At 47.4% G+C, this 12,740-nt stretch overlaps 1 protein-coding gene and 1 pseudogene across 1 annotated transcript in view; one reads left to right on the top strand and one right to left on the bottom strand.

Moving 5' to 3' along the window:
- Window positions 1-685: 685 nt before the first annotated feature.
- The window catches only part of RPS6KC1 (ribosomal protein S6 kinase C1), a 221,827-nt gene continuing 209,772 nt past the window's right edge, over window positions 686-12,740 (bottom strand). Inside the window, exon 15 of the mRNA XM_039881168.1 lies at window positions 686-952. Coding sequence (XP_039737102.1) covers window positions 920-952 — 33 coding nt within the window. The 3' untranslated portion in view covers window positions 686-919. The remainder of the gene's footprint in view (window positions 953-12,740) is intronic.
- LOC120617857 (uncharacterized) lies at window positions 4,436-4,554 on the top strand (annotated as a pseudogene).

The raw sequence follows: 12,740 nt of genomic DNA, 5'->3' as shown, positions 1-12,740 counted from the left end.
TGTATTACAATTTCCTGAGATGAACAAAACCCCGAAGAACACCCCAGACTGGGCTTTGAGAGGCGGAGCAGGCGGAAACGGTGGCGTGACTGCTCTGCGGCTTCCTCTCTATGTCGCCGAGGGGCCGAGGATAAGGAACGAGGGAAGAGAGGGCAGGGTTTTCATGAGATTGTTTTTCTTTCCTCTTCTTGGCCTGAATATAAAGGAAAGAAAAGGGCTGACGGATTGACAGGAGAGAGCCAAGGCCGAGCGAGAGCGGGACGGCGGTGTAGCTGCCGCCGCCGACAGGCACAGGCCAGCGGTCAGAGGCCACGGCAACCGAGACGCGGGGGACGGCCGTGCCCCCTCGCGTGTGCGCGCACCGCGGTGCGGGCCTGGCCGCGCCGATCCACCCAGCGCGAGCCCCCTGACTCCGCGCTTCCCTGTCGCCGGAGCATTTGGCTCGTCTGCCTGCGCGGCCTCCTCTGCCAAGCAAGGCACTGACTCCACGGGAGAACCGTCCTGTCGATCTCTGCAGGAATATAAGACCTCTTTTTTCCAAGGAAAATGTTCCCCAACTCTGCAAGGGAGGTTGGCAGTGCATCTCCAACTCTGGCCTGTCTTTTTAATACCCCTACAATAGCTCGGTTGGACTGAGACCAGCTGTTGGTACATTACCATTTGTAAATGCTTAAAACAGCTACTCCTTGTTTTCTTGGCAACACTGACTGTGGAGGGGGGGTCGGGGGGAAGCCAGCTCCAGCCACTTCCATTCAAACATTAAGAACCACTGACTGCCAGCCTTGGCATTCGCCAGCCATTGTTTGCACAGCTCTCTTCAACAAGTTTCTCATCGCCCCGCTATTGCTCCGCACACCCGTCCATGGAAAAAGAAGAAAGAAAATCAGTAGAGAATGTTCCTGTCCCCTTCAGCCTCATTCTAGTTCACCAGGATCATGTAGTGCGTCGTCCTCTGAAAAAAAAAAAAAAAGGATAGAGAAGCTGAAATGAAGGCTCTTTGTTTGGGTCTTTTCCGTTACCTGGTTTTGTCCCCCCTCCCCCTCTCCAGGCTGTTCTCATTTGACAGGCACTCGGCTGAAGATCGGCATCTTCCGGATGACCGCGAGATGCTCCCGGAGTGACCCCCTGCCCCCTTTTCTGCTCTGAATGTGTGTGGTGTGAATGTCGCCTCTCCCAGGACTAGCATAGGATCCCAGCCAGGGAGACGATTGGGGGTGACGGGGACACGGCCAAAATCCAAACTGTCCTTTACAGGTGGTGGCCACTCTGAAGAAAGGCTCTTGATCTCGGTCTACCTCTCATATCACCAAACCCCTCAGGTTTTCATTTACGAGAAGAGTCAAACTTCCACAGTCAGTACTTTGCCACTCAAAATAGATGAAGAGTTGCATGAAGAACATGTGAGGCCGCTTCCTGCCTCCTGCTCCCATCGGGGCCGCTGTTGGCTGAGGTGGCCTCCAGAACCACAGGCCTCAAGCTCTAGCAGCCCAGGACAACAGGCACTGACGTGCCCGGGGCTGCCGTAGCTGGGGCAATCGGCTTCACGTGCCACGTCCCAGCTCTCATGCCCTTCTGTTCGATGGCCTCCCCCACAAAGGGCAGTGGTGGCTGCATCTGTCCTTGTTCTTTTAGTGGGGTTTCTGGGCACAAGAAGGGGAGGTCTGTCGGCATCACACACACTCTTGGAGTGGAGTGAATTCAAATAGCCAAATGTCGCAGCAGGGTTGAAATTCCACACATGAGCTCCAAGCGGAAGGCGAGGGCCTGAACCTGAGCCCATGAGGACAAATGCTTTCGGGGGGCAATTGGGCCCGAGATTTAAAAAGTCCTATTGGTTTTATGGACGTGTTATACAGCCAGTTCTTTACACTGGGGAAGGAACCTGAAACAGACAGTGCCAACCAACAGATAACCCAAAAGCCTAGGTAGCTGGCTTAGGAGCCTGAGAAGCAGCAGAGCATAAGGAAGAAGTTTGACAATGAGCTCCTGCTCTGCCACGGCCCAGTTCAGCCACCAGAGACATTCGTGTCATGTCTCAGGGTCTGAATGGTCTCATCTGTAAAACTCCGGAAGTCGGGTTGGATGTTTGCTTTGGTCCCTTCAGTTCTAGACCTCTGTCGCTGCCTTCCTAATTCTCTTTGGCTTCAGCTAATATGAGTTCAGGGATGCCCCATTCTGAAGACACCAAAATGTATAGAAATGCAAGCATTGAATTAGGAGGTTCCTTTAACAAGTAAATTCTCTTAGTACATTTGATATCAGATTTACTAAAAATTAATTTATGCTCCACTTTTCAGGAAAAGATTGCAAGTTCCTTGGATAGAATCAGATTTGATTCACTTGTGTCTGATTCAGCTTTCATTTCCCAGGCCTAGCACGATGCCTGGCACACAGTAGGCTCACTATGGATAATGTTTGTTGAGTGGAACAAATTTGATGTGTGCAAAGTGGGGTCTCTGGAGAGGCAGCACAGGCGACTTGAGAAAACTGAAGTGGTAGGAATAGGTCAGTCAGAGCCTATAAACTGGCCACGGGCAATTTACAAAGCGAAATATCCACTGGCAGCTAATTAGAAGCCAAGCAACTGTAGTAAAGATAAAAATCTTAAATCTATAAGTTTTACTAAACCTTGCAATGTACTTATTAATACCAAGAAAGGAAATGCTCAAAGAGCCCCTCAAACATTGGTCAGCCTGGGATGTTGGACATAACCCCCTTCCAGCAACCCGGCTACAGAGGAAGCCTGTCAGGGGAGCTCGGTCTGGGATGCCCCAATTAACCTCATCCCCGACCCACTTCGCACTTGTTTGCCTGCCGCACTCCTGGACTGAGAGCTCTTTATGGGTGGAGACTGAGTCTCGCTTCTTAGTGCTGGACTCCCGAGGCCTTGCACAAAAGATGCTCCAGAAACAGTTTAATATCAAGGTGGTTTGGGGGTAAGGATTCAAGAACTGACGCTCAGCTCTCAGATCCCTTCCCCTCATTTTGTCTAGGACTTCACTGTAACATCTAATGAAACTGTAAATAATAATAATAATAATAATAATAATAATAAAGACAGCGACACCGGAGAAAACAAAGCAACACAGTCATTAAGAACCAGCGGTGGAACCAAAGGGCTGAGCCAGGCCAAGTCTCTGCCCTCTGACGATCAGCCACCGAGCACTTAGCTGGTCAGATCTCAGCCCTGTGGAGCCACCGAGGGGCCCTAGAGAGTCCCCAGTGCATGCTAAACTCCGACCGAGCCCCCGAGGATCCGCGAGGAAGAGGCCGAGTGAAGAGAGGACCTGTGAAGTCCATGTGCCATGACCTGGTGAGTGGTCACAAGCATGTGAACAGCCGCTGGGACACGCTTAATGGCAAGAAGAGGAATAGTAGGCACTACTCATGAAGCTCTAAGCACTTCATTCGTCCCGGCCTCACCACAGCCTTGCAAGGGGGCACGATGGCTACGCTCACTGCCCAGACGAGGGCACGAGACACGGAGGGATTAATAGCCTGCCCACGGTTAGACAGCTAGTAGAGACCTATCTGGATCCCAAGCCCACAGCCTCTGCTCTGAACCAGTGGCTTACAGAAGGCTCCAGCTGAGGTCAGCGCCTAGCAAGGGCAGTGACGATGACGCCTGCTCCCACCCTTCACAGAGCCCCAGTGTGTGAGGAAGTGAAAGAGGGCCTCGTGGGAACACCGAAGGCATCGCCTGAGCGCACCTGTCCTGTGAGCTCTGCTGTCATCAACACAAACCTATTCGTTCAGCACTGAGCCAAGGAGAATTCTCCCCTGATTCAGCACCCAGGCCCCTAGTGCCATCAGCTTCACACAGGAGACACATGCATTCTACAAATCTCCCCTCTCTCAAGTCTTTGGCCTGTGAGAAGAGATGCAATACCTTCTCTCTGTCTTCTTTATTTTGTATAAAGTCCTCCACAAGGTCAAAGTTATCAAATATCACCCCATTTCCATTGAAAACAGCATGGCATGACATCTAGGAGGATGGGTACAGGAGCCAGATCACCTGAGTTCAAATCCTGCCTTTACCGCTTAGTAGCTGTGTGATCCGGGGCAAGTTTCTTAGCCTACAAACACCACAGTTGTTTTCCTGGCCCCCATCCCTGCGCCCCAGGCCCAGACGCCATCTCTCTCCACGTGTTAAGTACTCGTCATCATATCTCTGGTCTATTTTTAATATTACTGCTGCTACTTTTACAGCAGACCCCCACTACTTAGAGGTCACGTTCCTGCCTCTACGGTAGTGTTATACAGTAGAAAGGTTTGGATTCCAGGTGGAACCCAGTTCAAATCCCAGTCCTGCCATTGCAGGATCTGGACCCATTACTTAGCCCCCAGAAAGTGCAAAGCATGACCAAGGTGGTAAAACACATGACTCAGCACTCAGGATCAGAAGTTGGCTGCCTGCATTTGAATGTCTGCACCAGCCTATGGCCATGCTACCCTGAACAGGCCGGATGCCGTCTGATCTCGGAAGCTAAGCAGGGTCGGGCCTGGTTAGTACTTGGATGGGAGACCACCTAAGAAGACCAGGTGCTGTAGGCATTAAAAATTTTTTAAAATTAAAAAAATTTAAAAAGACCCATAGAAACTTCATCTCCTAATACAGCCACACTGGGGTTAGGGCTTCCACATCTGGATGTGGGGAGGAAACGAACATTTGATCGATAACACCCACCAATAACTCTTGCAGGTGGGTATAGAATTTCCCAATCAGGATATCAAATCCTTGCCCCAGGTCACACAGTCAGTAAGTGAGTGGTCAACCTCCTCCACAGCCCAAGTCTTGTAGCCTTCCCGAAGGTCCACATTCAAGAGAAGAGCCTCCTGCAGGCCATGGCACCTGGACACAGAGCCCCCAAGACCCCCACCCCCCGGGCTGAGAAGATTCAGGATAAAGGGGGTCCTAGTGGGATGGAAGGTCTCCGACAAACCTCCCTTCAGGAGGAAGGCTGCACATACTGTAGAAACCTGTTTTACCTGGACAGAAAATATGTTTTCACATTTTCATTCAACAAACACTTAGAGAATGGTTTGCTATGTGTCCACCATTGTTTTGGGGTTTTTTTGTTGTTGGTTTTTTTTTTTTTTTTTCATGTCAGTCATCCAAGTGAACAAAGTAAATTAGGTCACCACTCTTAGGGAACTCACAGTGCAGTCGAGGCTTAAAGATGACTAGGCCACCACAACCCAGTGAGGGAAGTGCAGCCGCTCTCTGCGGGACACAGAACCCAGCTTTGGGGCTCTGCAGGGCTAGAAGAAAGAGCCTTTGCTTTTGCAATGACAAAGCCTAAATACCAACCTGACAGGTGAAAATAAACAAAACGGCCAATCTAGTTACTTGACTGACTTGACCATAACGGAGGTGACAAATGCTGGGCCCTGCCTTCCTCCCAGATGGCCTCAGTTCAATCCCTTTTGCTGGACGCTCACTGACCATCTACCAGAGGCAAAGCTCCATGCCCGGCACTGGGCAAGCATGAGGGAGAATACTGTAAAGAAAGGTCTTCCCAGAAGAAAAAAATGGCTCTAACAGTGATGAAAAACAACCTCAAACCTCAGCCTTGACCTTGACTTGGCCTAGTGAAGGTCAGCAACCCCTCATGCCATCCCAGCCTGAGCTGGAGAGGTGAGAGGAAGACAGAAGGTTTTATTATACCACTCAGGCCACGCCTGCCAAGTTCTCCCCATAACCGCTTCAGAAAAAAAAAAGACTTGAAAGTGAAAGGGAATTGGAAAAATGGAACCCCCTACATCCCAGAAATATTACTTTCATGAGCCGTATGAATTATTTAACAGACAGCTGAAAAGACCAAACTCAACAGAAGAATACAAAAAACCAGCTTGGTACAGACACCTTCCCCGAAGCCCATGACAATGAAATGTATTTTATGCCACAGATCAACATGCCAGGGAAGGAGGCTTAGGAGACAGGTGCCCACAGGGATCATTAGCCTGTTATCTCTCAACCCTTTGCCACCAGCATCCAGATCTCTGAGCCTGGGCAACCCAGGGGGAGAGAAGCTGCAAAGTGTGTATATTGTAAGTGTTGGTTAAACAACCCCACCGTATTCTTATTTGCTGGAGGTTTTAGGGAGCAGATGTAGGACTGGCAGGCTTGGAGCTGGCGATATTGTTCTAGCTCACTCAGAGCCAACAGGGAAGGCAAAAGATGGCACACACACAAACACAAAAAGCTGTATTTTGGTGTGTGTGCCTGGGTGTGCATGCTCGCCTCTGTGCCATCCACTCGTCCAAGGTTCCTTGGAGTCGAGCTGACCGATGCAAAACCAGACCTGGGGCCGGGCCAAGAGAAACAAACTTCTCCCATGAACTGTACCAGGGTGTCGCTCCCCGGCCATGAGCTGCAAGCCTCCTCTCTCTCCTGCAGCCGCGAGGGGACCGGGGCGGTGACTCGCCTACAGCGGGCTTGGTGCTGTGGTGGCTAGAGAAAGGGCAAACAAATGGAGGACCAACCATAAAGGCGGCCGGCAGCAGTGAGGCAGCGCTGCAGCTGCCAGGCAATAACTTAGATAGTTACAGCTGCCATCACCTAGTTCATGCAAGCTTTTTAATATCTTTTGGCAGCTCTCGGTGTCACAGCACAAAGGGAGAGTTGGCACTTTGCAGCACACTTTGTTTGACATAACTGTAGGCAGGACCCAGCTGATACCTTCAGTAATGTGGATGGGTTTGCTCTTAAGGTGCGTTTTAGCAAATCGAATGGTTTTTTCTCCCCGCCTCTCTCCCACTGCCACCCACCCCACCCCCACCCACCGCCTCGGGCTTCAAGACTAGGCACAACGCCACTAAATCACACATTGGAAACCAGATCAGATTAATGGGAGGACTCAGCAGGTGCAACAGAATGTTGGCCCCGGAAGCACCCAGCTAAGGAGGAGAAAAAGCAACTCACAGAAGACAGGGAGCAAAGAAGGGTGGGGAAAGGAGGAAAGAGAAAGAGACGCTGCTTCAGAACTCTTCCTGTGCCTCACCGGGGGACTGTCCTTTCTTTGCGACCCCCACTTGGAGTAACTGAATTTTAAAGAAATCACAATATGACTCTTTTGCTTCCTGCTCTTCACTCTTCAAAGTTATTCACTGCTCACCAACCACCTCCCTATCTTCCCAGGAACCCGGTTTGCTCCAGGTATCTCCCTGCCCTGTGTGACTGCAGAGAGCCGATGGCTAAGAAAGCACTTTGCAGAAGCACTTCCCAAACATAGGGAGTTGTCATGACAATGCTCTGTGATCCCTCCACCAAGCCAGGCATCCTCGTTTGGATCCAGGAGCCTTGCTGGGACCCAGAGAAATAGTCTTCCCTGAGACCCCATGGCACAGATGGGCACGAAGCGAACATGCAGGCAGGAGAGGAGCAGAAGATGAGCTCAGGTGCCCAGAGGAAGGAGAGGCTGGGGACACGCTCTGCCCAGGCTGCGCCGTGGGTGATGAAGACATTTAGACACGGAAGTAGAATCATTGCTTCTCTGAGCTGAGCACCGGTCACTCCACCCCACCGTGCGTTCCCTTTGTCCATCCCTATAAATGGTGGTGTGGTTGCTCGCTGGATGCTTTGGAGGAAGCCACCAGAAGGCGGGCAGAGAAAAGGAGCCACAGTGATTATCAAGGATGATGATGGGCTCCTGTTGGTTAGTGCATTGGTTTCCCTGGGCTGCCATAGCAAAGTACCATAAACTGGATGCTTAAACTACAGAAATGTACTGTCTCACAGCCCCAGGGGCTATAAGTTCGTGATCCAGGTGTCAGCAGGGTTGGCTCCTTCTGAGCACTGTAGGGCAGAAATTGTCCCTGGACTCTCTCTAAGCTACTGGTGGTTTTGCTGGGAATCTTTGGAGGTCCCTAATTTGTAGAAACAAAACAAAACACAGATCTCTGCCTTCATCTTCCCATGGCATTCTCTACTCACATTTGTGTTTGTCTCTGTGTTCGAATTTCCCCCTTTTATAAGGGTACCATTCATGTCGGATTAGGGACCCACGCTCTTCCAATGACTCCTTCTTAACTAATTACATAGGCAACAACTCTGTCTCCAAGAACTTCAACATACGTAGCTGGAGGGACACGATTCAACCTGTAACAGCTGAGTACCTATTATGCCCCTGTTGTGTACTCTCAGGTATTATTTCTAACCCTTTAACAACCCTGCAAGGTGGCTGTTATCATCCCCATTTTACAGAGAATGAAAGTAGGAATCAGAAAAGTCAGGGGTGTTTCCTGAAGTGAGACAACAATAGGGTCATCAGAATGGAACACCCCAACCTTTGCTAAAAAGCTGGGAGCTGGCCATGGCCACAATTCTCTCCTAGGACCAATGACAGGTCTGTCTCCGAATCAGCCTTCTCTTGGTGGGCCACCTTGTCTAGAATAGCCTGGCCTGGGATCACTTGGTTCCCTCGGATTCCAACATAGGTCATTCACAAAGCTGCATTTTCTCCAGAGTGAATGTAGCAGGTGGTCTGTGCATGCAGAGGGAGCCTTGCGTGGGTGTGGGAGGCAGCGCAAGTTGGATTGGCAAAATTCACTTCTCTTGACTCTAAAGGAGACAAAATATTCTGTCCTTTACGATCATTCATTCATTTAGTATTCAAAATTCACTTATTAGTTGTAAAATAATGGTGGGCCAGTACTTGCTGCCTAGTTTGGGGTCAATGAATGCCAGTTTCCTATTTTCTTTTTCAACATGCATCCAAACTCTCTCTTCCCACCATCACTGCTGTCTGCTCAGGGAGCACAAGTTCATTGTTATATTGATACAGGCAAAACACCAACACAAGTCAGCAGACAACTGCTATGTACCTACCCATCACAGAGAAAGAAAAGAAAAGAAAAGAAAAGAAAAGAAAAGAAAAGAAAAGAAAAGAAAAGAAAAGAAAGAAAGAAAGAAAGAAAGAAAGAAGGAAGGAAGGAAGGAAGGAAGGAAGGTATGAAGGAAGGGAAGCAGAAGGGAAGGAAGGGCATGAAGAAGGAAGGAAGAAGAAAAGAAAGAAAGAAAGAAAGAAAGAAAGAAAGAAAGAAAGAAAGAAAGAAAGAAAGAAAGAAAAGAAAGAGAGAAAGAAATAGCATTTATTGATCACTTACTTCATGCCAGTCACCGTTCAACCAATTTATATTACTTAGCTCAATTAATCCTCCCAACAGTCTCATAAGGAGATCCCATTATTATCCCTACTTTATCGATGAGGAAACAGAATAAAAAGGTTGAGTGACTCACTATTATTCCTTGAACGAAGCCAATTAATGGTGAGAACTCTGTGATTATTTTATAAGCTAGAGTTTTACTTACTCAGAGAGAGATCTGAATTAGGAGACAGTCCTAGAGTGGATGTCCTGTAGGAAATGCAGTTTTATTGGCTGGAAACAGCACAACACAGTTAATCAGACAGAGAGTCTGGCAGAGTGGCCCTAGGAGCTGTGACTGTAGTTCTTTTATAAGAGTTAAACATGGCTTCTACTATCCTATTTGTCGTTTGCTAACCAAACACTTTTTCCCTAGAGTGTGTAAAAATATACAGATTGATATCATTAAAGTTTAATGTTTAGTAGAGAGTCCAAATAAATGGGATTTCCCTCTACATTCAAGATTTGCTCTCAAGCTTGGAGGTACGACCTCACCATGGAGATGAGCATCATATTCAGGTATCAAACTCCTCTCCTCTGAAACAAAGCAAGAATAACTTTATTTCCTATTTCCCTACACCCAATCAGAAATATAGTGCCTCTTGGCCCTCTTGCACTGAATGATTTCAGCAGTTTCCAAAACAAAATTAAATACAGTCCTAGCTTGAGAAATGTTCCACCTCCTGGAGTCATGGCATTTAGTATTATTATGCACTTATTATTATTCAAAACAAATAAGAATGATAAAACATCAGCTGGAGCCAGTCCAGTACAGAAGGAACTGGAATATCTAATAAAAACCATAGTATTCCACAAATAGAAAGTGTTAGAAATGCAGAAAAACAATGACAGAGGACATTCTGAACCTTCCCCCCAAAACAGAGATCACCTGAAATAATAGAACAGCTCTAAATGTCCACTCGAATCGACACAGAGAGTACTGGTGAGGGTAACGCCACTTAAAACCTAGAAGGATAAAACATATAATGCTCGACACAGTACCTGGCACACAGTAGGACATCACTTTTAGCTTCCTTATCTTTCTAGTGGCATTCAATGATACTTCTTTCAAATAAATAGTCTAAACTCTCCAGCTAAGGGTATCATATTCTTTGCTCTCCATGAGAAAACATCCAATGACCCCTCATCCAGGAAATCTCATTATTCCTCAAAGGGCCTTTAAAGCCACGTATCAACCTGAGCAAATGTTTAACTCCAACTTTGGAAAAATCACGGGAGGTTGAAAATCACGAACATTCCAGACTCCCCTTCCCGGAGGAGAGTGCGGCAGGTTAACGGTTGGGTGACTCTCGTTTGCTCCCCAAAGCAGGGTGGTTGTGAATTCCAGAGATGGAGGAGCCAACCTTTGCTCAGGTCTCCCAGTTGCCCCCATTCCTGGGTTCTCCTGCATCCCCTCGTCCAGCCCCGACCAAGCAGAGCCTCATTCCTGAGATGACTGACTTTGGGGCTGTCGATTTCTTGGGTTACTAGGTGGAGGGTTTATTCACAGACGATTCACTTTACCTAGATCTGTTTCCAGAAGGGTAACAGCAGGGACAAGGCAGACCTGAGGCCCCAGGGGACCACCAAAGATGTCTTCCTGCCCACTCACCTCCACAGTACTCAACCCTCAACTCCCACTCCAATTTTTGACTTTGGGGAAGAATAGAAGGGAAAAGTGAAGCCAAGTAGGGGGTGAGATCCAGAATGGTTTGCATCGACTGTGAAATGGGGAGAGGGACAGTGGGCCAAATTCTATTTATTTTTATTCACAGTTGTAGCTATTCCTTTCATGAAGTCAGAAAAATTTCCTCCTATCATAGCATTACTAATAATAGCCCTCTCAAAATTTTAACAGAATAATCTAAATATCTAACAATTAGAAATTTGCTGAATACATCCAAATAATTAAATATAACACAATAATTTAAAATGCACTTTACAAAGATTTTGAAGACTGAGGAAATGTTGATGACAAAATGTTTGATTAAAAACAGGATGCGTTTACATAGTTTCAACTCAGCTATATAAATACAGAAAATATACATAGTGCTAGACATTGTTTTGTCTGTCACTATTCCCTCCTCTCCTCCCCAATTCTGACTTTTCTGGGGACCTCACATACGCACGCACACGCATGCACACATACACATATGCAGACATGTGCGTGCACACACACAGTTGCACAGGGAGCCATTATTGACAAGATGGCTGGCTCCTGGCCACAGTCGATAGGTCTAGGGTGGACATCTGACCCCAGCCAGGACAAACCTCTCCTTCCCCAGTAATTCTGGAATGGGAACTGAGGGAATCTGTCTCTCCTGCAGCAAAAACAAGAGGACAGAGTGCCCAGGAGTTACAGATGTGGGCCCATGTGCCTTGCCTTGTGGGCCAGAGACTCCAGCAGTAGCTCCACAGAGAGAAGAGGCTGGAGGAGGCAGATTCACAGAGGAAGAAACAAGAGTCAGAGAAAGAGGGTGTCCTGACAGCACGAGTCCTGAGGCCCTGCCACATCTCTGCCCTCAGGGTCCCTAAGATGGACAATTCCAGATCCTTAGAATAAAGCTTCCTTTTTTAACCTAAGCTATTTGAATTGGATTTCTGTCATTTGTAACCAAAAGAATCCTAACCAATATGTGCTCCCTCAAGTACCCAATTGCTTACACATCCCCCTACCTATCTCCAGACGTTATGGGGAAGGGTATCTAATTACAACTGATTTCTTTCTGCTTTTCTGAATTTTCTATATTTTCTACTATGAGCATTTTTATCATCTGATGTTTAGAGTCTACCTCCAAATCTACCACTCTAATTCATTTACACACCAACATCATACTTTGGACAAGGTTAAGGGGAAACTTCTAGTTAACAGAAAAAAAAAACAAAACATTTATTAAATACATTCTATGTCTAATATGAAGGTTATATATGTATATGTATATAAATATATAAACACATATATAATCTGTATAAAATGGAGATTATATATGTACACATATACATATAAAATCTTCGTATCAGACACAGAAACTCATACCCTCCAAAATATTAGTCTTTTGGACACTCCCCCTCCTGGAGGCCTCTGGTGCTCTCCGGTGGGCCTGCCTTCACTGTCCCCACCCCGGCTTTGGCCTGGCTGCCAGGTCAAGCCACTCTGGGGTCTCTACTGACCCATTATCCAAAGGTCAGGCATTGCACATGTTAACAGAAAGGAAGGGCAGGAAAACTTCTCTCATCTTTCTCCATGGTGTGACCAATTCTCTTTCCTTCCTTTGCTCCCCTAAACCGTCACCATTTTGGTCTATCCTTCCTACCCAGCAAAGCCTTCAAAAGCTCTATTCATTGGAAGCCCAGAGCAATCCCTCTTTTCCGACTGAGAATCAGAAAACTTGGCTGGCACACCCCCTAGTGGTGGCCTAATGAATCCCCCTCAATTATTATAGGTTACTTACGCTGGGGTTTCTCAAAGTGTGTTCCATGGGACCCCCAGTTGCACAGGAAAATAGCACAGGAGAAAAGTATTTGCTTAAGTCAGATTTGAAAACACTGGGATAAATAAAAGCGATCAGTTTGCTTTATTAGTGGACTCCTCT

Source organism: Pteropus medius, unplaced genomic scaffold (genome assembly GCF_902729225.1).
Source record: "Pteropus medius unplaced genomic scaffold, Ma_sr-lr_union100, whole genome shotgun sequence".
NCBI classification, from domain to species: domain Eukaryota; kingdom Metazoa; phylum Chordata; class Mammalia; order Chiroptera; family Pteropodidae; genus Pteropus; species Pteropus medius.
Note: the sequence above shows the minus strand (reverse complement) of the source record. Positions and strands in the feature narration are given on the sequence as shown.